Source organism: Sinocyclocheilus grahami, unplaced genomic scaffold, assembly GCF_001515645.1.
Source record: "Sinocyclocheilus grahami isolate Dianchi unplaced genomic scaffold, SAMN03320097.WGS_v1.1 scaffold127.1, whole genome shotgun sequence".
Lineage (NCBI taxonomy): Eukaryota > Metazoa > Chordata > Actinopteri > Cypriniformes > Cyprinidae > Sinocyclocheilus > Sinocyclocheilus grahami.
The window spans coordinates 1,155,284-1,181,640 of record NW_015505306.1 but is presented as its reverse complement, the minus strand read 5'-3'; the positions used below and the strand labels follow the sequence as shown (position 1 = coordinate 1,181,640).

At 36.6% G+C, this 26,357-nt stretch overlaps 3 protein-coding genes across 5 annotated transcripts in view; 1 reads left to right on the top strand and 2 right to left on the bottom strand.

Annotated features, from left to right (window-relative positions):
• Positions 1-6,135, bottom strand: part of LOC107590392 (casein kinase I-like) — a 46,736-nt gene extending 40,601 nt beyond the window's left edge. For both annotated transcript variants that reach the window (XM_016279120.1, XM_016279119.1), the window contains exon 1: positions 5,689-6,135. In XM_016279120.1, coding sequence (XP_016134606.1) covers positions 5,689-5,764 — 76 coding nt within the window. In that variant the 5' untranslated portion in view covers positions 5,765-6,135. The remainder of the gene's footprint in view (positions 1-5,688) is intronic.
• A 3,327-nt stretch (positions 6,136-9,462) lies between these two features.
• dus1l (dihydrouridine synthase 1-like (S. cerevisiae)) lies at positions 9,463-16,984 on the top strand. 2 transcript variants are annotated; one of them, XM_016279118.1, is made up of 14 exons: positions 9,463-9,530; positions 9,887-10,128; positions 10,229-10,337; positions 11,492-11,542; positions 11,624-11,736; positions 11,990-12,072; positions 12,155-12,258; positions 12,373-12,520; positions 14,116-14,212; positions 14,330-14,415; positions 14,586-14,752; positions 15,197-15,234; positions 15,388-15,463; positions 16,284-16,984. In XM_016279118.1, the coding sequence occupies exons 2-14, from the start codon at positions 9,892-9,894 to the stop codon at positions 16,388-16,390; spliced, it is 1,416 nt and encodes a 471-aa protein (XP_016134604.1). In that variant the 5' UTR covers positions 9,463-9,530; positions 9,887-9,891; the 3' UTR covers positions 16,391-16,984. The 2 variants fall into 2 exon arrangements, with proteins under 2 accessions (XP_016134604.1, XP_016134603.1); XM_016279117.1 differs by having other exon boundaries at positions 12,358-12,520.
• Positions 16,985-17,588: 604 nt separating this feature from the next.
• On the bottom strand, positions 17,589-25,405 carry LOC107590435 (COP9 signalosome complex subunit 1-like). The gene is made up of 12 exons (XM_016279178.1): positions 25,275-25,405; positions 23,620-23,712; positions 22,771-22,952; positions 22,494-22,658; positions 21,184-21,319; positions 20,867-20,944; positions 20,713-20,773; positions 20,422-20,507; positions 20,205-20,299; positions 19,979-20,084; positions 19,722-19,844; positions 17,589-18,263 (listed from the first exon to the last, which is right to left on the bottom strand). Exons 1-12 carry the CDS (start codon positions 25,305-25,307, stop codon positions 18,183-18,185), a joined length of 1,239 nt encoding a protein of 412 aa, XP_016134664.1. The 5' UTR covers positions 25,308-25,405; the 3' UTR covers positions 17,589-18,182.
• Positions 25,406-26,357: the final 952 nt, after the last annotated feature.

The window sequence follows — 26,357 nt, the reverse complement described above, 5'->3', positions numbered from 1 at the left end:
GCCATTTGCTTAAATCATTTAAGTTAATTTTTTTTCCTCATTAATGTACACACAGCACCCCATATTGACAGAAAAACACAGCATTGTTGACATTTTTGCAGATTTATTAAAGAAAAACTGAAATATCACATGGTCCTATGTATTCAGACCCTTTGCTCAGTATTTAGTAGAAGCCCCCTTTTGATCTAATACAGCCATGAGTCTTTTTGGGAAATATGCAACAAGTTTTTCACACCTGGATTTGGGGATCCTCTGTCATTCCTCCTTGCAGATCCTCTCCAGTTTTGTCAGGTTGGATGGTAAACGTTGGTGGACAGCCATTTTTAGGTCTCTCCAGAGATGCTCAATTGGGTTTAAGTCAGGGCTCTGGCTGGGCCATTCAAGAACAGTCACAGAGTTGTTGTGAAGCCAGTCCTTTGTTATTTTAGCTGTGTGCTTATGGTCATTGTCTTGTTGGAAGGTAAACCTTCGGCCCAGTCTGAGGTCCTGAGCACTCTGGAGAAGGTTTTTGTTCAGGATGTCCCTGTACTTGGCCGCATTTATCTTTCCCTCGATTGCAACCAGTCGTCCTGTTCCTGCAGCTGAAAAACACCCCCACAGCATGATGCTGCCACCACCATGCTTCACTGTTGGGACTGTATTGGACAGGTGATGAGCAGTGCCTGGTTTTCTCCACACATACCGCTTAGAATTAAGGCCAAAAAGTTCTATCTTGGTCTCATCAGACCAGATAATCTTATTTCTCACCATCTTGGAGTCCTCCATGCGGGCTTTCATGTGTCTTGCACTGAGGAGAGGCTTCCGTCGGGCCCCTCTGCCATAAAGCCCCGACTGGTGGAGGGCTGCAGTGATGGTTGACTTTCTACAACTTTCTCCCATCTCCCGACTGCATCTCTGGAGCTCAGCCACAGTGATCTTTGGGTTCTTCTTTACCTCTCTCATCAAGGCTCTTCTCCCCCGATAGCTCAGTTTGGCCGGACGGCCAGCTCTAGGAAGGGTTCTGGTCGTCCCAAACGTCTTCCATTTAAGGATTATGGAGGCCACTGTGCTCTTAGGAACTTTAAGTGCAGCAGAAATTTTTTTGTAACCTTGGCCAGATCTGTGCCTTGCCACAATTCTGTCTCTGAGCTCTTCAGGCAGTTCCTCTGACATGCACTGTGAGCTGTAAGGTCTTATATAGACAGGTGTGTGGCTTTCCTAATCAAGTCCAATCAGTATAATCAAACACAGCTGGACTCAAATGAAGGTGTAGAACCATCTCAAGGATGATCAGAAGAAATGGACAGCACCTGAGTTAAATATATGAGTGTCACAGCAAAGGGTCTGAATACTTAGGACCATGTGATATTTCAGTTTTTCTTTTTTAATAAATCTGCAAAAATGTCAACAATTCTGTGTTTTTCTGTCAATATGAGGTGCTGTGTGTACATTAATGAGGAAAAAAAAGTAACTTAAATGATTTTAGCAAATGGCTGCAATATAACAAAGAGTGAAAAATTTAAGGGGGTCTGAATACTTTCCGTACCCACTGTATATGGAATGGATATTTTATCTCACACTTTATTTGCTTCTATTCTAGAACATGTGACGATTATCTAATCAAAATAACAAAATATGTTAGTCACACACTGACTGGCAAAAGTGCAGCGGCACGTCTAGGGCAATCACAGGTATTACACACACACACTGGGCACGTCGCGTTCAGTTCAAGCGGTGGTCCAAAACAATTTATTTAAATCACCAACCAGGCAAAAGTTTACTTCAAAAATTAACAAAGTGGCATGGAGGAGTTTGAAGTTGAACCAAAAAAACAAGAGCAAACGGAAAGAGAAAGTACAATCTATATTATAGCTCTCTAAATAGTAGGGGTGATCGGCTACCGATCCTTATCGGCCGATAATCACGGTGGGATGATTGATCGGCGGTCTCTAAAAAGGCCGACCTCAAAAAAACGCCATGAGAGGTTTGGCATGACATGCAGCGGCACCGTCTCAGTCTGGCACGGGTGAAATCATTATAATGCTGAAGGTGAGGTACTCACCTTCATATTTCTTCATTAGATAACTTATAAAGTAATTTGAAAACATTGTGTGTGACGTAATTTCACAAACAGCAAGAGTGAATGACCGCGCACGCGCTCTCTCAATGCACAAATGTCTTCAAATCACCACATCGCGTCTGTCTATAAGCGAGCTGCACGCTGCACAGTTGACACAGGAATTGTCACTTGCACAATCGAGGCAGTGTCACATCGTCACTAAAGTTTATAAATTGCATTACTTTTTAATTCTTGCCAGTATTTAACCATTCAGCGCTTGCGCGCTCTCCTGGAGACCGCGCGCTCATGCACACTCGCAGCGCACACACATAATGTCAGGTTCACATTACTCCGTTTGCAGTGCGTATGTGGTGTGTATTTTTTTCCACGCTCATGTTAACGGATTAATAAAGCGCGCACACTGCACACCGTTGCTGTCCGGCAGTGCGTTCCACGAGCGGTGCGGAGTCTATTTTTACTGCGCTGCAAGCGCTGAATTAAAGTAACAGCGCATTTTTGCAGTAAATATGAACATGGATTGACACGAAAATGTAGTAATTACACCATAAATGCATATTATTAAAGTCTACTGTATTTCAGTGTCAACACATATGGCTTTTTGGCTAGGTTTAAATGGAAATAGCACTTTTAGATAAACAAGGCAATAATAGATGGCAGGTAGGAAAACAAAGTTCTTTATGAACCGCAGGATTGCATTTAATAAAGATTTAAATGCAAAAGAAAAAGCAGTAGAGCTGACTATTTCTGTCAATGGTAGGTTTGTGATAATGCAAGAAAAGTAGTTTAAATGTTTTGCCACTTGCTTGAGCAACTTAATATATAAATCTAAAGTAAACGCAAAAGTAAAAGCATTGAATAATGTGTTTAAACATGTCTGTGAAAGATTGTATTACTGTACTGTGTAAAAAAAAGAATTGCAATGCTGAAAAAGCATTTTCAATGACAATGTTTGGATTTGAAATCAAAATAATGGATAAATGTTGTGTTTGTGGTAAACAGCCATGGATCAGTAGCAGACTCCTGTGTGAAAGCTGCTTCCCCCCTCACAAGAGTCATCTAAGAGGGGAATACCCCCCATTTTCAAAAATGGAAAATCAATGCAAAAATGAATTTCAGGCCCTGAATAAATGTCTAAAAATCCTGATTGGAGTATCACTATAAACAGTTATAAATGGTTAAAAAAAAGAAGGCTTTAAAAAGGTCGGTATCGGTGATCAGTATCGGCAGATACTGCTTTCTGTGATCGGCAATCAGTGGTCGGCCTCAAAAATCCTGATCGGAGCACCCCTACTAAATAGACTTTATTAGAGCCACAGAAAGACAATCGGTTCACTGAAAAATGCACAATACACAATTTTACAGCCTAGGGTGAACTCATTAAGTCCATTAACAATGATTTGAGACAAATACAATGTAATTTAATGGAAAACTGTTTGCGTCACATTGCTTTAATAGCTTGAGGTAAAACGTATGTTCATGTCCTCTCATCCTTGATGGCAAACTTACTGCTGTTCTTTCTCCATTAATACAACAAATTAATTACTATATAAATATGTAAACATGCACTACATAGTACACGTTTAGTTGGCGATGTTTTTAATTCGCATCTGAAGGGTCCCACTCTGTGCAGCACGCAGTGTCACATGCCAAAACAAACAACACGAGGTGTCAGTGATTTCCACCTCTAGAGGCCACTCTTGTACTATATAATGATAGCGGACCTTTCTCAGCCGCTGATGTTTGGTGCAGATTTTTGCCAATAGCAATCAACTATCGGTGCCGATTAATCGGCAAAGGGTGTTAAACAACAATCAGATCTATTAAACAGCATGTGGAAAAAATGTTCTAACAGGGTTGAAAACCTAGTAACAAATTTGGACCAATTCAGATAAGTCAATTATTTTCATGATATGGCTAATAACCGACAAATGGACAATATAAAAATTCTGCACTATGTTGTCTAAACAAACTAAAAATAAAACACTAAAATTACAATAAAACATTTAAATCTTTAAAATGTTAGATGACAGCACAACTAATCTAAATCTACATTTTCATTTAAAAGTCTGGGGTTGGTAACATTTTATATGTTTTTGAAAGTCTCTTATGCTCTCCATAGCTGAATTTATTTGATCAAAAATACAGTAAAAAACTGTTTATATTGTGAATTATTATTACAATTTAAAATAACTGTTTTCTAAATATAAGTACTGCAGAGAACGGATCACAATAAACACAACTCTGGTCAGCGATGAAATCATTGCACACAACTCCAACAGCAAAACGAAAACGACGGAGTTGAGCAAGAGCACAAAGCTCATAAAACCACAAGGAACCATATACATCCCAAATTGCAATGCAAAAATGTTGCATCACAATTTAAACCATAAAGGCCTGCGCAGGATGCTTCAAAAGAAACTGGTACTAAGCCTAGGACCATATACATAATAACTGGCAGCCTTTAATAACTTCAGTGTGGTGAGTCATAAGAACTTATGAGAAAGGTACATTAAAGGCAGATGCCTACAACAATACCAGTTGCCTCAGGCCCCCAAAAACCAATGACCAAAGCAAATATTACATCACCAGTTCTTTTCACAAGACCCTGTGGAAATTAAGCTGAAACTTGCACGCGAAGGGAACTTGCCAAGTTCAAGTTGAGCATAACAGACCTTTTATAAAAGTTCTTATAATTGAAGAACTCTAGCAACATGTAGAAACAACTCAAAAGTTGCAAGTATCTGATCACACATGCAACAGACAGCATGCAATACTAACGCTATATGTGTGTGTTTACTTGTGACAAACTATTTCACTTCCTCTTCTGTCAGTCATTTAATTATCAGACCTGACAAATCAGTGAGATATAACAAGAATATCGCACAGCAAAGTCTTTAAAAGGCAAAAAAGAATTAGCTGACTGAAAATATTAGACGTTTAAGCCACAGAATACAGGCTAAACTCGCCATAAGATTGTCTTTGACAGGACATGCGAGAACATAGCCACCAAAAATAATCTTTTCAAATGTGAGACTCCTACACATACTTGAAACAAATTATGAACATAACGACACATTAAAATACAGCTGACAGTTCAGCAAACAACATGCAGAACAGTGTATTTAGGAATGGCAAAGCTGAATTTCGTCTAAACTGATCTGGGTCTTACAGTCTCTTCAGTGTTTGTTTTGTAGTACTAGTACAAATGCTAATATACAGCAGCTCTGTAGACAATATAATTTCTCATAATATGTAACGTTAGTCCATAAAGCATAACTGGTTAGGTTGGACTGCCTGTTTCTGTATTTGCACCCAAGAAAAGGCTCGATATCACATAACATTCATAACAATATTTATTTACATACAAACACGGGCCTAATGTCTGTTGAAACTAATCTCCAGTTAACTGACGTGTTAAACTAGCTGGTTATCTATCAAAACAGCGCTGGTTAGTGGGGGGTTTTCTGGTTTTCGAGCAATACTGAATAGGACTTTCAATAGCAGATGACTGAGGGACACTGGGAATCCATTTGACGTTTCAAAACAAAATATGATGTGCACTTTTATTAAACTGACAGATAATACCGACTCTCTCAATAAACGAAAAAATACAGTGAACAATTGCTTACCCAAATAAATGTCACCAAAGGATCCAGAGCCAATTTTCCTTCCCAGTCTGTATCGGTTTCCTACTCTCAGTTCCATGATAAATAACAAAGCTAGCGATAAAGCTAGCTTTAACGGGAGTGATTTAAATGATATATGTTCGGAGTGTTTAAAAAAAGCAACGAAAATCCGTTCTTTGTTATCCGTCTATTCTTCCGTCTCTCCCAGCCAGAATCCCTATACAGCTAGCTTGCTAAAATCCCTTCACAGTAGCTACCCAATTTTCACCAGTCGTTTTCTAACATTCCGAATCGGGAAATATCAAAATATTAGGCTTATTAAAAAGAGTAAGCTGTGAACTTTATGCTCTAGTAATTTTTACCCTGAAAAAAGTCTGTTTAAAAAAGGATGAATGCGGATTTTGAGAACGACTCCCTTCTAGCTCCGCTGGCCCTGACACTGTCGTTTACTCTGTGTGTATCTGCTACAACAGAAGCTGCATCCGCGCAAGAATCCAGCGGGCTGCGGTGACGTCACTTCCCCTAGCAACAGCGGGCCAGTGGAAACTCTTCCAACCCTCCTTCTTCTTCTTCTTCTTCTTCTTCTTCTTCTTCTTCTTCTTCTTCGGTTAAGACAACAAAGCGTCTGCTAGGATTATTTCGTAATAAATCGGTTGAAATGTTGAAACATCCATAACTGTAGTTCCATTGATATATATGAAAAATGTTTATTAAAACTTAGTTAAGTGTTTTACTAGCGATATTCCCACTAATAAGTCTGGACAATGTAGAGGGATGTAAATCAATGTGTATAAATAAACATTTACACTGCTGTTCAATAGTTTGGGATCAGTACGATTTTTAATGTGTTTTAAAGAAGTCTCTTCTGCTCATCATTATTTATTACAGTAATATTGTAAAATATTATTACCAGTTAAAATAATAGCTTTCTATTTTAATACACTTTAAAATATTATTTATTCCTGTTATCAAAGCTGAATGTTCAGCATCATTACTCCAGTCTTCAGCGTCACATGATCCTGCAGAAATCATTCTGATATGCTGATTTATTATCAATGTTGGAAACATTGTTGGCTGCTTCATATTTTTTGGAACCTCTGATACTTTTTTCAGGATTATTTGATGAATAAAGTTAAAAAGAACAGCATTTATTTAAAATAGAAATCTTTTCTAACAATTAAAGTCTTTATTATCACTTTTTTGCTGAATAAAAGCATTAATTTCTTTCCCAAAAAAAAAAACATTACTGACCCGAACTTTTGAACGGCAGTGTATGTATGTCATTATGTATATATATATATATATATATATAAGTCAGGTGATATGTCATTGCTGAATTAGATTGATACATTTGCTTCTCTATTGTAGCCTACTTCGTTCAATACTGAAAATGACAAAGTTTACATCTGCGGGTGTTTACTGGATGTGTTCATCATAATGTTTCAGGAAGATAACTTGCAAAACCAGTTTGTAAAGTTGAAACTTATGTTAAACACATCTTATCTCTCTTTATGTAATCAAATAGAAATAGACTTTTAGACTTTATAGACTTACAGTAGTTCCAGTGGCCAGTTGCACTGGTCTTAGACTAGTTTTAAAAGTTAGTCACCTAATTTTTTCTGCAAGACTGGTCATAAGTCTATTACATAAAAACATAGATTGATCTATTTTTGAATCTGAAAAGTAAGACTGATAACCACTTGGTTAACTGCTAGTTAGTCAAACTAGTTCTTAAGACACAGTCTTATGTTTATGCAACTGGCCTGGAAACAATTGTAAAATTAATATTGATTGGGATTAAAGTGGGATTATCCTTTGTTTGCTTATTACAGTAGACTTGCTTCATATGGCAGCTCTGAATATGAGCACCTGCGTTATTAAAATATTTTTAAAAAGCAATTTCTAATAATCAGAAATATAATCTAAATTCCAATTGACTTGATATTCAGAAGCAAAGCATTAAGGAAAAATGATTCTGAAATGTATGCAGAGAAACAAGTAAAAGGCCATAGACTAAAACAACAAAAGCATACAGTCTGCAGAAAGCATGCAGACTGAACATATTCACAACTTTACTTGATTCTTCATAGTGAAAATAGCAGCTAAAAAGGTCAACAATAACATAAAGCAGATGATTTACTCATATCAATATGAAGCCTATAAGGAAGTGGAATAGTTAAGAGTCAATAGTTACAGGACCTTGTGTAGATAATAACTCATTGGTGTATATTTTTGCCTGCTGTTGCCTGCTGATAAGAAACACAATTACATTTATTTAAATTATAGGTACTGCTTAATAGCTTTTTTAATAAGCTTCATTTAATTCATATTTCATGATGTTTAGAGATGCAGCTGTACAATGTAACAGCATGCAGTTAGTTGTCCTAATGAGTTAGGTGAGAGAACATTTGTTAATAATTACAAAACAACAAATATTTAAATATAAGTACATGTTCTTGGCCATATGTTTTGAAAAACAACTTTTCTATGATAACGCCCACAGAAGCTGATATTGTATTCAGTGGGCCATGATTGGTCAGAGCAGAGCCAACACTTGAGACTGTATAGGTGAGAGTCACATGACTGAAATACTCAGCTTTCCCTTGCATGTGCTCAGTCACGTTGAGAGCAATGAGCCAGGAAACACAGTGAACGCCCACTTTAACAGCCATACCAGCTTTCTAAAAGAGCTCTAGCTTCAACACACTGTATTAGTGCAGTGATAAATAATACTTTATAAGATCTAAACAGAGGGAAAGTAATGCATTCACAACAAAGAGTTGACAAAATGGGTATGCTCTTAAGTTTAACTGGTACTTTCTGTAACAAGTGTTTTCACCAGTGCTCTGTCAACATAAATGTCCTGAAACATGAGGAAACAATTGCATGTCTGTTGATTCTATTATTAATAAAGGGAAGTGTCATGATAACATATCACAGGCATTCTATATTTATATTAACCATAAAAACAACACATCTCTAAGTGCTTCTTAACGTAATGATGTATTCAACTCAATACGATGTATTCAACAATACAACTGCTCTAAAGATCGTATATTAGAAAAATAAAAATCAATTGAACACTGATGAGTACAAAGAAATGTTTTTCATGGTTAATTCTGAGTATTTTGCCATTGAATACTATTTTTTAATAGAGGCCCCGCTGTACACTATAATAGTAAACAGCATGTTTAAGGGGCCAAATAGTAGAAAAGGTACAGTATTTTTGTATAATGAAGAGTAAAAATAACAAATAAGTGTGTGTGCGTGTGTGTATTACGGAGACAAAATGTCCTCAGTCACAAAGATGGCAATATCCAAAATCCTTGTCCTTATGGGGACATTTTTGGTCCCCATGAGGAAACAAGCTTATAAATCACACAGAATGAAGCTTTTTGAAAATCTAAAAATGTCAGCAAAAATGATTGTGTCAACACTGACATCTAGTGGTCAATTATAGTACGGACGTAAAAGTATTATTTCACCTAATCTGTAATAGTTGAAAGAGAGAAATAAGAGGTTTTTAAGATTCTATATTCCAGATTGCCTTACTGAATTCCTCTCGATTGACCTGGCGCAAACATGGATGTTGCGTATATACGAACACGATCATATACAAAGCATATATCTATACATTACAAAGACGACATGACTGGTTTTTACATTTGAACAAAAACATAATTTACAACCACTCAGTAGTTATTCCAAGCGGTGTGATATGTTGTCATAACCCCCGGAATAAATCAATAGGTTCATTGTTTCCTCACGGATGTATTTCACCGCGACACACACAACAGTTCATGTGGCGCATTGAGCTGCTGTCTGTGACTGGATCTTAAGCTACTGTAAGTGCGTGCTCTTATCGCAATACAAGCTGTTTTAAAAGAATGACAGCTGATGGAATCTCCTAGTTAACATATAAGCTCTGTCAATGTGTTTGCCTTTCACAGTTTATTTCTTCAGATATGTAACACAAGTCATACATATGACCGTGGTCTCAGACTCTTTAGTTTCTTTTGCTGAAACACATTACCAAAATGTTTAGTACTGGACAGATACAAGATTAACCTACTGCTAATCAAACTAACGTGTTATGTTAATTGTAGGTGCTGAACTAATTTAGACAAGCAAGCAAATAGTATGCATGTCTGTGAATTTATGATTTCATGTAGTCGTTGTGATTTCATCCTATGCTATGTAGGCAGCATGACGAAACCCTGTGGGTTCGAGTTCTGGAGGAGCACTCTGAAGGGTGCGCGGTACGTGGTCGCGCCCATGGTGGACCAGAGCGAGCTCGCGTGGAGGCTGCTGAGCCGCAGACATGGTGCAGAGCTCTGCTACACGCCCATGCTGCACGCCCAGGTGTTCGTCAGGGATGCCAACTACCGTCGGGAGAACCTGTATAACGAGCTCAACCAGGATGACCGACCCCTCATCACACAGGTGGGTCTCTCCGTCCTCTTTGGCATCAGTAAACACCCCGTGCGGTGATCGAGAGTGTTCATATGGAGTGCGAGTTATTTACAGTACTATCTCCATACAGTTCTGTGCCAATGATCCTGAGGTGTTTATCCAGGCTGCTCTACTTGCCCAGGATTACTGCGATGCCATCGATCTGAATTTGGGCTGCCCACAGATGATTGCAAAAAGAGGTACCAAAACTCAGCTGACACTTCATTTCTGTTGTATGTGAGAAATAAACCACCATTCAAAATTTTTTTTTTCCAGCAAGATTACTGATTTCTATTTCAAATCAACTTTGTTCAGTTGAACTAAGAATCCTGGGGAAAAAATGTATCACTATTCCAACAAACATAAACAGCACAACTGGTTTCAACATTGATAATTGTAAGAAATGTTTCTTGAGCATCGAATAAGCATATTACAATGATTTCTGAAGAATCATGTGACATTGAAGACTGGAGTAATGATACTGAAAATTCAGCTTTGCCATCAGAGAAATAAATTGTTTAAATAAAAAAAAAATAGAAAACTGATATTTCATAGTATTACTGTTTTAACTGTATTTTTTAAATTTAATAAATACACCCTTAGTGAGCATAAGAGACTTCTTTCAAAAACTTTAAAAAAAGTTTTATTGACCCCAAAACCTTTTTAACAGCAGTTTTTTAAAGGGGTCATATGATGTGATTTCAATTTTTCCTTTTTGACTGCAACGCAACGCGTAAAAAGACAGTATAAGTCATTATAATCCATAATTATGTCCCCACTGGATGCAACGAATGCCTCGTTATGTTTTTGAATCATCGCTCCGGCCTGACAGGGCATTACAGTATGGTAAGGGGCGTAACATTTCCGTCACACGCTTGAGGTATTCGGCCAATCACAACACACTGGATAGCTGGCCAATCAGAGCACACCTCACTTTTCAGACCGATGAGCTTTGTAAAAATCTACGCGTTTCAGAAAGGCGGGGCATACAGGAGAAACAATAATGTACAGTATGTGGAAAATAATGTGTGTTTTTTTACCTTAAACCGCATAAACACATTTCATTACACCAAATACACAAAATAATGTTCTTTTTAGCAACATCATATGACCCCTTTAACATATGAAGTTTGGAACTATAAATATTTGCTTCAGTTGTTCACTGAAATCTCAAATTTTAGCAAAGTTTCTGTACCTGTTTCCCTGGTACGGCTCATTTTTAAATTCTCTCCTAGAACACACTGAAGAAGGCTTTCAGCCGAAACATTCGTGTTCTGTCCTACTATTGATTAATGTAAAATAAAACGCAAAAAGAAGTGCGGATCATGGTTTTATATACTAAATTCTCTCCTAGGCCATTATGGTGTGTTTCTTCAAGACGAGTGGGACCTTCTTGAGAAAATGAGTAAGTTGTCTTATTTTAATAGCTCAGTGCAGATGTGAACCATGTAGAGAATGTGTCTTATTCAGGTGCTGTCGTTTACAGTTAAACTGGCTGATGAAAAACTTTCCGTGCCCATTACTTGCAAAATCCGGGTCTTCCCAGAGATTGAGAAAACTGTGAAGTATGCCAAAATGCTGGAAAAGGCAGGATGCCAGGTAAAGTGTTCCCATTGCTTGTCATATAGCAGATACTTTTGTCTAAAGTGCATGTGGAGTAACCTGGGAATAAGCACCTTTCTCAGGAGCCCACTTGAGTGAGTGAGGCTTAGGTCTCTTCAACCTGGAACTGATCTGTAAATGTTTGTTATATGAGCTGTAACCACTGCATTACCTCAAATCTCAGTCTAATGCGATTCATATATTCTTGAACCAGCTGCTGATGGTTTGGTATCTTTACAATTTTTTACAGCTCCTCACAGTTCATGGGAGAACTAAAGATCAAAAGGGGGCTTTGACGGGCATTGCAAGTTGGAAGCACATAAAAGCTGTACGGTAAGAGATACAACACTTGCTACTGGCTTTGACCGCCCTTAGTGTTTTTTTTTGATGGTGTACCTTTATTGTACTTGTGTAGAGAGGCTGTAAACATTCCCGTTTTTGCCAATGGAAACATCCAGCACCTGAGTGATGTTCAGCGCTGCATGGAGGAGACTGGAGTACAAGGTGTCATGAGTGCAGGTAACACTCTCCTCATGCAAAGAGAAGATTCATAAACGTACTCGTACAGAAAAACTCCCACTTTGATATTTCGCAATGCAGTAATATAAATATATGAAGACATTACTTTCACAGAAGGGAATCTCCACAATCCTGCCCTGTTTGAAGGCTGTAGTCCACCTGTGTGGGAGATGGCTGAGGAGTACCTGGAGGTTGTGGAGAAACACCCACCCTGTAGTCTGTCTTATGTCCGTGCTCACATCTTTAAACTTTGGCACCACACGTATGTTCGTTCATATTTGATGCTTGACACTGATATTTTGCTGTTGCTTGAGATTTTACACTTTTAATTAGGAATGCACGATATTGGATTTTTGCCGATGTCCGATATGCCGATATTTTTCAACTTATTTTGGCCAATGCCAATATATTGCCTTTTGTTTGGAAACAACACCAAGTCTCTCCTGTGTGGAAATTATAAGCAAATTATTTTTAATTTTGTTTCGTTTTTAGCAAGAACTTACTTGTTAGAATTAAATAAACAATTATGAAGTTCTTTTATAATGACAGTACATTGATGCTTTGAAAATAACTATAAGTAAACTATATATTAATTGCTGCATTTTTTTCCAGAAAGATGCAGTAGTAACCTTTAACATTTTATTTTAAGATTTAACATTTGTAGATGGTCTAAAGCAAAAGAGTTGTAAAAATTCTAAATATATTTTAGAGCTCATAATTTGTTTAAAAATATAACCTATTACACATTAATGAATATATCAGTATATGTACAACTATTTAATTTACAAGTGTCATGTTTGTAATTTTTTTTATTAATGTAAGCTATAGCTTCTGACCTTTAAATCAAAACATACTCATGATTTTATGACATAAATTACTGCTTTATTTAATCAGAAACAGTGTAAATGTTATTTGTGTATTTTACTTTCATTTTATTAGAAGTAGGCCAACAGCGCCCCCTATGGAATTAAAACGCTTTACTGAGCGGGTGTTGGGACCGGGCGGCTGCCGCTGCTGCCACTGCGTGCTTTTACTGTTTATCACACACTGAAGGCGTCATTCTGTACGTGCATTCTCAGTTTAAATACACTGTTTTGGATCGCTGCATCTAATCACCATTCAGGCAAAACTTTGCTTCAAAAATGAGCCACAATGCTGACTGATCTAATCGCTAGCATACCCATGAGCACATGTGAGTTAATGTATTCATCTTATCGGCAAGACATATCTGCAAAATGTTTCTTATCAGACTGATGCCAATATTTACATTTAAAGCCATTATCGGCTGATTCCGATATCGGTCCGATAATATCGTGCATCCTGACTCTTAATGAATTATGAGAGTTCATTAAATACACTTCCATTCAAAAGTTTGGGGCAGTAAGATTTTTTAAAAAGAAATGAATGCTTTTATCCAGCAAGGGCACATATAATTAGTTAAAAGTGACAGTAAACACATTTATAATGCTACAGAAAATTTCTAATAAATGCTTGTTGTTAAATGTTTTTCTGAACTTTCTCTTAATCAAAGAATCCTGAAAAAAAATGTATCACAGGTTAAAAAAAAAATAAAATTAATCAGTATAATGGTTTTCAACATTGATAAGAAGAAGAAATGTTTCTGTCTGAAGGATGTGTCTGTTAGATGTGACACTGAAGACTGAAGGAATAGCTGCTGAAATTCAGCTTTGACATCACAGGAATACATTGCAATAATATTTTATGATATTACTGTTTTTACTGTATTTTTGATCAAGAAATGCAGCCTTTCAAAACCTTTTAAAAATCTTACCGACCCCAAACAGGAAGTTGATGAATGGTGAATTCCATAATAAGTATATCTTTTTATTACAACAGCTTACAGATACATCAAGACCTGAGGGAGGAGCTGGCCAAAGCGAAAAACGTAGCTGGGGTTGCAGAGGTCAACAGACAGCTGAAACAACGTTGCCAGGTAAAGGGATTTTGTTGATTACAAATTCTTCATCAGTCCATCTTTATTCCAAGACAGAAAGATTTATTACATTAGGCTTATTTAATTTTCTGAAGCAGTTGCTTTTTACTGTTACAGAAGGAGATGGCTAAAGATGAATCAGAATGGACTCAGACTCTACTTCCCTTTCCTCACTGGATATGCCAGCCCTACGTCAGACCACCGTGAGTCTGTGGTCTCAGCAAAACAGTATAATATCAATCAAAATCTTGGACACTTACTAAATAGGTCAAAGCCAAGGTTCAAAGAAATTCTGTCCATGGTAGACATAAACTAGTTTGAATATAACAGTGGTTACATTGGAACTTGATTGTGAGGCTGGAATATTTTGCAGGCCCAAGGATCCAAACACTGAAAATGGGCAGAAAGCACTGGAAACAAAAGCTGTGAGTGTAAAGAGGGCACTGGAGGACGGTGACGGATCCAACGACTCCCTGTCCAAGAACAAGCAGAAGAAGAAAGTCCGTAACCCCAACAAAAACTTCTGTCCAGAGCTGAAACGTAAGGCTAAATCTTATCCCAATATTTCCTAATGCCTGCAGACATAATGGGGCCTAGAAGTTCGGGGTCAGTAAGATATTTAAAAAAATAATTCTTCAGTGTCACATGATAAATCCAAAATCATCATAATATGCTGATCAAGAAACATTTCTTATTATCAATGTCAAAAACAGTTGTGCTGCTTAATATTTTATGGATACTTTGATGAATGGAAAGTTCAAAAGAACAGCATTTATTTGAAATAGAAATCTTTTATAACACTATAAATGTCTTCACTTTTGATTAATTAAATGCGTCCTTGCTGAATAAAAATATTAATTTCTTTCAAAAATGTTACTGACCCCAAACTTTTGAACAGTAGTGTATTATCGTTGAGATATTGGTCGTTGAACATTTATTGATTAAGGTAAAGTTACATTGCCTTTACCTCCTTGTGTTCTTCAGCTAAATATATTAAGTGTGAGCAGTGTGGAAACCCTAAAGTAAGACTTTTATCTTTTCTTTCATCTGAGTATTTTATGGGTTTGATGTATTCATTCTCAAAGTGTTTACAGAGCCATTTCTTGTGCTTTATAAAAATCTTAAATTCACATATGTAAACAAGGCAAATTAATTTTACTCTGCTCCCTCAACAGGGGAACAAGTGTGTGTTCAACTTGTGCCGTGGCTGCTGCAAGAGGAAGGCTTTCAAGGAAGTGGCTGATTGTCCTGGTTAGTGTATGAACCAGCTGTTTCACTGTGTATGAACCGCAAAGTGACTTGATCAGTAGCTTCACAAGCTGCATAGTGAACAAGTTAGTTTGGATATGTTTAGTGTTTTAATACTGTAAAGAATGGGACATTAGGATTTGATTTGCTAAAATATTTTATCGTTGTGTACATTTTGAGCCGAATATTTCATTAAAGACCCTTAGAGAAAGTCACATTAACTTGTAAGAATGTTTAAAATTACAGTGGAGAAAATATTATAGAAGCACATTAATGTCATGGATTGGCCTAGCCAGTCTCCAGACCTCAATCCTATAGAAAATCTGTGGAGGGAGCTGAAACTTCGAGTTGCCAAACGACAGCCAAGAAACCTTAAGGATTTAGAGAGGAGTGGATCAAAATCCCTCCTGAGATGTGTGCAAACCTGTTGACCAACTACAAAAAACGTCTTCCCTCTGTTCTTGCCAACAAGGGTTTCTGCACCAAGTCATGTTTTGCTTGGGGATCAAATACTTATTTCACTCACTGAAATGCAAATCAATTTCTAACCTTTATATAATGTGTTTTTTTCTGGATTTTTTGGCTGGTATTCTGTCTCTCTGTTAAAATAAACTTATCATAAAATTACAGACCCTTCATTTCTTTGTAAGTGGGCAAACTTACAAAATCAGCAGGGAATCAAATAAATATTTTCCCCACTGTAAAACAAAATTGTTCCGATGTTATGATTATAGTCTCCCAGCATGCATCTGAATGTATCTAGTAATGTCTTTCAACTTCTACAAGACTAACTGTTTGCTCTCTGTTCATTTTTGGGTTATAGGCCATGGATTGAGATTCAAAACCAAGGCTTTGAAACAGTGTAACTCTGATACGGGTGGTGGGCTGACTAATGGGACAGTTTCCACTGCAGTCCATGATCCATTGTAAAGCAGATGTGTGCTGGATATGGGCAACCGTGACATCTGAAGACACATTGAACTGATTTATCACTTCACATTGCTGCACTGAATTGGAAGTACAAGACTGCATTTGTAGCCAAAATTGGTTTGTCACTGTTGATATGTGATTTGGATCCATATCACACCAAATGAACTAAACATGCAAAGAAACAGGCATAGAAAAGATCAGTGCTACTGTTACTTAGGCTAGTCCGTCTGTAGAGTCATTGTTTTCTGTAACGAAGAACCACTTTCTGGACTGCTGTTGGGTGAATAGTTCCATGTTCTTTATATTTTAAGATTGCTTATTAGAATAGTATATTTTGATAATTACTGGGAAAGTGGTATATGAAGCAACCACTCTTACTGCACAAACCTGTGCTGCTCCCTGCTCTCCTTAGAGGAGCTGGACGTTTAACTTGGGACGCTCTATGGAAATACACTGATGGACATCTTCACTCAAACATTATTTGAACCGCATTTTTACTATATTTATTGTCTTCCAAAACGAAAGATATGGCAGATTTGTATGTTGCAACCACAATCAAACACCTTTGACTTTTAATGCATTTTTATATATTTTTTTTGAACATGTACATAAATTTACTTTTACTCCGAGATCTCTAATTACGTTCCTGTATGGTCATGATCATTGTGACTATTTCACACTCATACTGACATTCATTTTAGAGATGAGGAAAGTTACACTACAAAGATTCTTGACCCAGTGAATATATTATTTTTTTTTAAATATGTTGTCTGATTCAAATACTTTACCGTAATCGCCATGATTGTATTGCCTTTGTCATTGTCATTCTTTGAGCGTTTCAAAAAAGTATGCAACTCCAATACAACTTTGGTTCAATATAGTGACATTTTCTTCTTATAAACCAACATGTTTATTTTTCCACACCTTACTTTAAAGCATCAGGACTCAACTCAGTGCCATATTCTAAATATGTGGGACAGTTACTCAGAAAACCCCTTGAATGAATCCCATACTGTCCATAAATGTAAATGTGTGTACAGAGCTGTGATTATTCTGTGTGGGGGCTTTTTTCTCATCTGTTCCTTGGGCTTAGTGTCGTTCAAACATTTTGGAAATTTTGCTCAAATTTTGAAGTGTTAATATTAGCATTTCTCCTTTTCTAATAATATGACCAAAGAAACTGAATAGTTCTTAAATGTTACTAGGTATAGTTTATTCAAGGCCATAAAAGCAAGTAGTCTACCTTTGAATGTCACTGACCAGCTTATGATAATTCACTGGGGTAACAGTCTTACTTAAACAGTAGAACACAACACAACAGAGAAATAACTAAATGTTATTAAACAGATGACGCTGAAATCACTCTAAAGAGTGTTCAAATCAGTCTTGCATTTCCAGCTGCAACACTAGAAACAGAAAAAACCTTTCCGGATTGAAGCATCTTTTTGAATGTATGTTTATTTTAAAAGCATGTTTTGTGATGAGGTTTCTCAATGTGTAATCAAGGTTTGTCACAAGATACAGAGGAAAGTGCATCCTTTACAAAGAACAACAGGCCAGTACAGCTTAAGTGCCGCGTTTCTCTTTTTATCTTTTTTTCCTTTTCATTCGAGCAACAGGGTGTGCTTGTCTTTAATACAGACAACCGATATCTTCTTCCCAACTTAAATAAAGTCTTTAGATTGTGATTTTTCTCTCTTCAGCAGGGAAATAATTGATTTCTAAACTGAGGCCTAAGATGCGGCGGCAGTGGCCCCGTGTACTTTCCTAGGAGAGGCATCTGGTCGAGTCTTCACATGTTGGTGCTCATTCGTGTTTGGCTGTTGGCAGGTGTGAGCTCCCCTTGACTGCCTTCTCTTGGAGGGGACTGCAAAAGAAATGAGAGGGATCAGTGAGAAGCATCACGCAGAGCAGACTGGGAAAGAAATGCATGCTGGTATACTTGAAGAATGACAGATGAAGACTAGGGGTATAACAAGCATTTACGTTTTTCTGTGTGTCACATTCTAATAGCTCTTTCGCAGGGAACAGAACCTCACAAGATCTCAAGAGAGCTTACAGTTTTTCCATACATATTAAAAGGAACTTGCATCTAGTTGATTACCTAAATGCAATAAGCTAGTGGACTGATTTGAAAATATTTACAAGATAAGCTCAATCAACAGCATTTGTGGCATAAGGTTGATAAAAAATTTTTTTTAAAACTCTTAAATTTGAGGTTCTCGTGAGGCACTTACAATGGAAGGAAATAGGGCCAATTTTTAATAGAAGTTTAATAGAAAATTCCGAAGCTTATTTTATAAAAGCACTGACATTAATGCTTCAATTAAAAAAAAGTTTATTATTTGAATTATAAAGTTGTTCTCTTCATTTATAGTCATTTTAGGGTTTATGTTATTCTGTATTGGCAACAAAATTGTATATACACTACAATTCAAAAGTTTGGGTTGGGTAAGCATATTTGAATGTTTTTAAAAGAAGTCTCTTATGCTCATCAAGGCTGCATTTATTAGATCAAAAATACAGCAAAAATAATATTGTCAAATATTATTACAACTTAAAATAACTTTTCAACTTTTAATATATTTTACATTTTATTTAATAATTTATTCCTGTGATAGTAAAGCTGAATTTTCAGCATCATTACTGCAGTCGTCAGTGTCACATGATCCTTCAGAAATCATATATGCTGCAAATCATATATATATATCAATATATTATCAATGTTGAACACAGTTGTGACGCTTTATATTTTAGTGATACATTTTTTCAGGATTCTTTGGTGAATAGAAAGTTCAATAGAACTGCATTTTCTTCTTACTGACCCCGAACTTTTGAACAAATATAATTTCATATAGACACATTATCTACTACTTTTGGTTATACTGCTAAAACAGCAAGTACTTTAACATTTTTGAATGTTAATTCAATGCTTTTTTTTTTTTTAAAGAGACAATTGCTGATAATTGAGATTAACCTAAAATGAACCCAGGATATTCATTTAACATTCACGTAGTACAACAAAACTCACATGCAGTTTGCTTATAAGTGCAGTAATGCAGCTGAGGCTCCTTTATATATAACTATGTCAAGCAAGGCTGAAAAATGCATGACCTGATGTACATAGATCATGTGCATGTGTCAATATGCCTTACAAATATATACATCCAGTTTTGAGCACATATTGAACGTCGCTGTTGTGAATTCTACATATTTAAAGGGATAGTTCACCCAAAAATTCAAATTCTGTCATCATTTAATCATCCAATTGTCATTTTTGGATGAACTATTCCTTTAAAGTCAGATTAAGTTGAAGTCATGGTTCGGCAACTAAATAAAATTCATAGACCAAACTCACATTTCCCTTACGTACCTGTATGAGGGCTCTGTTCCTGATTTGTGAGTACAGTGTTCTTACATGAGGGGCCAGATACATGTCTAGGAGGAGATTATCCTATAATACAAAAATAAACACTATGATTAAAACGCATGAATCACAATTTCAACTAAAATGATAACAGAAAGAATCAGTGTCTGAAACTTTGCTAAATCAAGACCTAGCAACTGAACACACTTCAGTAAACTTACCTTCATTTCATCCAGCATTTTCAGACAAGATGCATACTTTGACTCGTAAAACTTGAAGATAATATCACGGACTTGTGGTTCCAACTCTAAAAATAATTTAAAGGAGCTAAAAAAACAAAAGGACAGCAAAATTAAATCAATGAAATTTTTTCCACATGTAACCAGTAACACTAGTAATCTACCTCGTGTTAAATAAGACACCTAGTTTGAAAGTGAGAAAGTTCACCTGCTTGAGATGACATTTCGTTGCAGTTCCTGTCTGTCAAATGTAGCCAGTGCACACAGCCCCCCGTACACTGCTACATTACTGGGGGAAAGTAGCTAAAGAGCAAATAGAGCATCTCATTACACCATGTAGGAAAACACTGCATCTTATTTATCTACAAAAATATTATTAGAAATATCTGGTGTGGCATTAGAACAAGGCTGAAAATGACACCAACCTCAGGGAAGTCGCAGTGGTCAAAGGAGGCTTGCAGGAAGCACTTGGCAGCCGGTTTATACTTTCTTGAGGCAAGTTCTGCCAATCCTATTGTCACAAGAGAGATGATATCAAATCACAAGAAAGGTCAAAACCAGTTTTACATGACACTGTACAAATCACAGGAATTGACTAAAAATGTGACTACTGTATTAATACAGTAATGCAAATTACTCACACACACATATATATATATCAATACATTATATAATTGTATACACATTGTAAAATGAAATACAAATAATGTACTTGCCTGCAGCACATTTCAGTTTGGTTAGAACAGCTTGGTTTTGACTATCTCTCTCTCCTCGTTGCTAGATTGCAGAGATATACAAAAATCATAATTGTAGATTCACTCTCTTTTGAAATTTTTCGGCTTCGTAAGCAGATTGAAATGTTGCTCCTACCTCTGCTATCTCTGGAGTGGATTCAGCCTTGCTGACGTAGCTAAGTACATGGGACCAGTTTTGGAGGTAAACGCTAACCTATAAAATATTCAGGTTGTTTGGATGAGTTGTTAGAGACTGCCTGAATTTTTAAGCTATCTGCAACAACAATATTTATAACTGTACAACAGAAAATTCTGCTATTTGCAGGCTGAATTTTGATATTTTAAGCATGGAATTAAGCTTTAAGGAAAATTTTAAAAACTATATGCTCTTTCATGAATATTGTATCATCATTAAACATCAGTTGATGGTCAGGGAAAACAACAAGTCCATACCTTGATTACATTAAGACACATGTTGATGACATGCTTGGCGCTAGTGCAGTAGTCTCTGGCTCGGGAGTAGCATTTCAGGGCATTGCTGAGGTCACCACAGTCAAGGTAGTGATCTCCAAGGTCATCATGACCCCTCCTGAACACATGCAGATGTATAACAATTTTTTTTTAAAAACAAGGCACAGCATCACAGACAATAAAAATGAGACATTCAGTGTAGTGTTAATTTTGTCAGCTATTTTCATTTTAGTCTTAGTCTCCTGTTAAAATGTCCTTGTTAGTCTTTATCATATTTAGTCAACCTTATCCTATTTAGTCTCAACATTTTAGTCTAGTTTTAGCCAATGAAAACTTGACATTTTAGCAATAAGATTCTTAATTAACCGAACAGTATTAATTTTGGCAGCCATTTTTAATTTAGTCTCAAATGTAAATTTTAGTTATAATATTTAGACAACCTTGTCCTGTTTTTCTTTAGTCAAGTTTTAGTCAATGAAATCTTAGTCACATTTTCGTCATTCTGTACATTGGTTAAACTGATAAAAAATATTTTTTCTCAAAATTATAATCGTAATATTTGTTGTCATTTGATAAATTTACTTTTGCATTTCAGGTATTGCACTTTCTCCAGTAAGCACAAATCAATAGAATGTGGACACATACATGGTGTATTTTACCTTATCTAGTGTATTGATGTATTATAGGCTTTTTATTATATCATTTAATACCAAAGATGCAATCTCTGTGTCTACATTATGAAAACAGCTAAAACAAACGAAAAATATTATAACAGTGAAATTCCTAGTAATTCCAATTTGCAATAGCCTATTTCTCTATTAAAACAACAGCGGTTGAGTAAGTGCATTTATTCAGCGATCACAATCGCAAGCAATACAGTCGAGATCTCATGACAGAACACAGACCGGCTGAGTGATGCTTTTACTTAGATCGCTAAACTCCAGCTTGTTTGTCGGTGTTTTCAGATCATCGGCGGCGGTGCTTCTGCAATGAGGAGTGAGCGCGTGCGAATGGTTGCCAGATTGCTTAAAATAAGCAAAACACCGGGCAGAAAATGTATGCTTGTAACAGCGAAACTCTGATTCGGGGATTTGAACTCTTGATATCTGGCAACCACACTCATGAAAGTTCGCCTAGTAGAGGCGTGTAGAGCAGTCCGCAATAACATTTTGTCTCCTTTTTTTGACGAAAATAAAAAGAGGTTTTTGGTAAAGTTTTTATCTTTTTGAATACATTTTAGTCTCGTCATAGTCTTCGTTAACGAAATTAACACTAATTCTGTGTGGCCTTACCTTATGCTTTCTTTGATGGAGTTTCCCTTGTAGTTCTTGAGGTCGGTGTCCAGCTTCTCCAGTTTGAGCAGGGCTTTTTTCCTGGTGGATTCTGCCCAGGCTGTGTCGAGAGGAGGGGGTTCAACTGCCCCCTCCGGTACCGCATCTGGGACACCTTGCACATCCCTGTATTGACACAATTTTTAAGCATTTAGTACAACCTTTGTCAAAGTCATACATGCAATGTTTCCATGAGGAAACCATGTTAGATTGTAGAAAAGAAATGAACTTGAATTGCCTTGTGGCTTCAGTGAGTTTGCGATGGATTTCTTCGTAGACATCAACATTAAAGGTTCTTTGGACAAAGGACAGGGCCATCTTCAGTGCTTCCACACGTAGCTGGGGGCAGTGGTCTGCAATAAACTGCAGCCTTTCGATCCTCATCAGCCCACTGTAGCTGGAGGCATACTGCTCTAGATCCTGTACAAACATAAAAAATCAGCTCTCAAGAGTCCAACAAAAAGTTGTGGTATGTCATAACAGCACAATATTGATTATCAAACAATATGACAGATGCTCATTTGCCCATTTATTATACTTAGATTAAATGAGCATTAGATAAGGACAAAGGTAAAGCAGTGCTGTTATTGTTGAAACTAATACTATTAAACTAAACTAAAACTATTAAAATAGTTTTGTTAATTGAAATAAAGTGGAAATAAAAGAATAAATATTAGATGAAAAACTTAAAAAACCTAAACTAAAATGAGAAGTTATGGAAAGATATGGAAATATTAAAAATAAAAACTAATAAAAATTACAAAAGCACATAACAAAATGACTAAAATTTAAGTTAGATGTGAAAATATTAAAAAAAGCTCATTTAAAATATTAATAAATACTATAATATATAAATAATACTTTGTTTTATAATACTGTGATGCCTGAATCCCCATGTTGCATTATTTTTAATATAAAATTATTTTAATATAAATTTTTAATATCGGCCATTTACTGGTTATTGGCCAGAATCTCTATCAAAAATGACAACTTTTTGTTCAAAATAATTTAACAATAAGGAATGAATGATTTAGAAAAGCTAACAAATTAACAAAGCAAGTACACAATTGTATACAACAATATATACCAATGTCGGGTTTTCCACAACATAGTTGGCGTCAGGCGCATGCTGCTGGTCTTCCTGAGGGTCAGCATCTATCTGCATGGGCTCTACAGACCCCTGTCAATACAGAACACTCTGTTTAACACTCTACACTGGAGGACAGTATTCAAGTGTACGCGACATAAACAAAAATGGACATTTTTAAGAAACCAATATCCTTACCACCAAAACCAATCTTGTGTAGAAAGAAAAACATAATACCACAACACTGAGTATCAGCTCCAAGGCTTTCAGATGGCCTCACATCCTATTTGCCTTCATTGTGTGGTTACCTCCAGTGAGTATGATGAGGCGCTTGAGCTGTACACATGGAATCCGGTAGTAAATTCCATGAACAGATCAGACACGCTTCTTTGGCTGTTGAAGGACGAGGTTGATCTGACTGGCAAATTCAAGCTTTCCCTGATCCTGCCCTGAACCTGCCCTTCAGCATCCTGCTGACCTGACTGAAAACTCTCCTGCAAGAAGGCGGATGCTTATAAAATCACACTGGGGTGGCAGCAGCTCCGAGACAAGAACATGTCAAAGTTGTTGAACTGAACACATAAATATAAACCAAACAAATGGAAGAATGTTTCTATTTTAGAAGTGAGGATTTAAAAATATTCATTAGATGAAAAAAGTGGCAGCGACAAGTAAACACCGGCTTCGTGTATGCAACATTTTGATGCAGGTTCGTAACCACAAAAGACTTTGAGAGGGAATCGTCCCCACTCATTTTCAGCTTACTAGTCAAATATTTTGGGTTTTCAACAACAGATTCTTTAAAAAAGCATTATTCCACCCATCTTGAATAAGCGGTTACATCGCTGACCACACAAACTTTCCTACACTAAACATTTTTAAGATTACATAACTGCTGGTCTGTCATTCTTGATTAACTACATTATAATGCAGTTTCATAAATGACAGTCTAATATAACTGAACGTGTCTAAGGTTTCTAAAATTGAAATACTGCTCAATAAAATATGAGCAGCTCCACAGTGATTAATCATTTTGGTCAAGTGAACTAGATCAGGCTTAAATTGAAATATTCAGTGCTCTATATTCATCTCTGCAAGCAAATAATGGAGGCTGTGTCTCAAAACCTAGTGAGCTGAGCTGCCTACCTACCTAGAGTGTTTTAGAGCATCATATGAAGTTGTGGAACACCTGAATGATGACTAAAATGCGTTTTGTTTTGAGACACAGTCTGAATTTCAAGCACACTGGCTGATACAAAACAGACAGCTTGCTAACGAGATAGCTTGCTAAATACACTTAGCCGGCTAAAGAAAGTTCCTACACAAGTGTTTCACAAACAACCCCAAAAAACCCCACTGGACCACTTTGGGTGTAAACCAAAACAGCTCTATTGGATGTATTTATTGTCGAAAATACATCGGTCTCGCTCTTCGGGCGGATAGAGACGCGCTGCCGCTAAACTTGAGAAGTGCCTGTCGCGTCCTGAGGGCCGCTCTGACTTACGAGCTCATGCTAGACGAGCTAACAGCTCTCAACGGCTGCGACAGGTGAAGAATTGACACTGTAAACAGAGGCACTTCAACTCGGTATGCTTCTTCTACCTACTCTCGTGTTGTGTGAGATGGCGAAAAAGCATTTAAAGGCGCTAATTTACCTGAAAGTTAAAGACCTGCACGGGTAGTGGCATCTCCTCCTCCTCTGCAGAAACAGAGCACACAAACACATCCGGGGCATGAGAGTGCGCGTGGTCGACGTCACTACCTCGACACTTGGCGAGTCACTGCACTCTCATGCGGGTGCTACATTTTGCAGGTTGAAGGCTATAAGATGAGTCTTGGCTTGAAATGTCAAAAGAAAGCACATTTACAAGTCCCATTCTAAATTGAGTGACTGATTTTAAATTGAGACACCGTCTGCTGTTTGGTCCTTAGTACATTTAAGTAAAATGATGTAAATTCTGTCGACCCTCTTTATTGACCGGGTTCGTTTCTGAATTTTTATGTTTGAAAAGATTTGTTAAATTGTTCTATTTATCATATGTACTCATATTTTGTTCTTGTAAAATCATAATTTTGGTCATAATATAATAATGTTATGACCTCTGCCATTTAAAATGGTTAAAATATGATGTACTACTTTTTAGTACTAATTAGATTTTTAGTGAACTGAATTAAAACCAATTTTGGTCAGTTTGAACTGCAAACATAATAGTTATTAATTATACTAATAGTGTATGGAACCAACAACAACAATAAAAAAAATTAACAAAAAATGTATTATCTCTGTATGTAAGAGATATTGTACAATCAGCCGATCATCATCAAGGATCATATACCACACTGAAAGGTTTATTTTGAGATAATGACCACATGGCTGTACATCATCCTGCTGTTACTTATCAAACGAATAAAAGACCACATAACAGCCACAACTATACCTTCACAATGATGCCACACTCAGTGATTTATTTTTGAGCAAGGACTGAAACTGCCACTGAGATGATGTATGTGCCATTGGTTTAATTTTCATTCATTAGTTCAATAAAAAAAATGCCTTATGCTAACAAAATATAAATGCTCAATTGGCACACATACATACATTTTTATCTCTTTAAAATGGAAATATTAGTCATTAAAAGGTAAAAGAACATTTCAAAGAATCATCTGAACACTTACAAGTGTTAAAACAATTTGTTAGCCCTGCACAAAAATCAGTAATGGCACATTTCATCATGTTT

Bases quoted from the DNA above. Each gene is read 5' to 3' on its own strand.
- dus1l (XM_016279117.1), top strand. From the start codon at position 9,892: ATGACGAAACCCTGTGGGTTCGAGTTCTGGAGGAGCACTCTGAAGGGT. The intron at 10,338-11,491 runs GTACCAAAACTC...ATTCTCTCCTAG, and splicing joins ACAGATGATTGCAAAAAGAG to GCCATTATGGTGTGTTTCTT. The intron at 11,543-11,623 runs GTAAGTTGTCTT...TGTCGTTTACAG, and splicing joins GGACCTTCTTGAGAAAATGA to TTAAACTGGCTGATGAAAAA.
- LOC107590435 (XM_016279178.1), bottom strand. From the start codon at position 25,307: ATGCCACTACCCGTGCAGGTCTTTAACTTTCAG. The intron at 23,713-25,274 runs GTAAATTAGCGC...CTGTATTGACAG, and splicing joins TGCAGGTCTTTAACTTTCAG to GGGTCTGTAGAGCCCATGCA. The intron at 22,953-23,619 runs GTATATATTGTT...ATGTTTGTACAG, and splicing joins TTGTGGAAAACCCGACATTG to GATCTAGAGCAGTATGCCTC.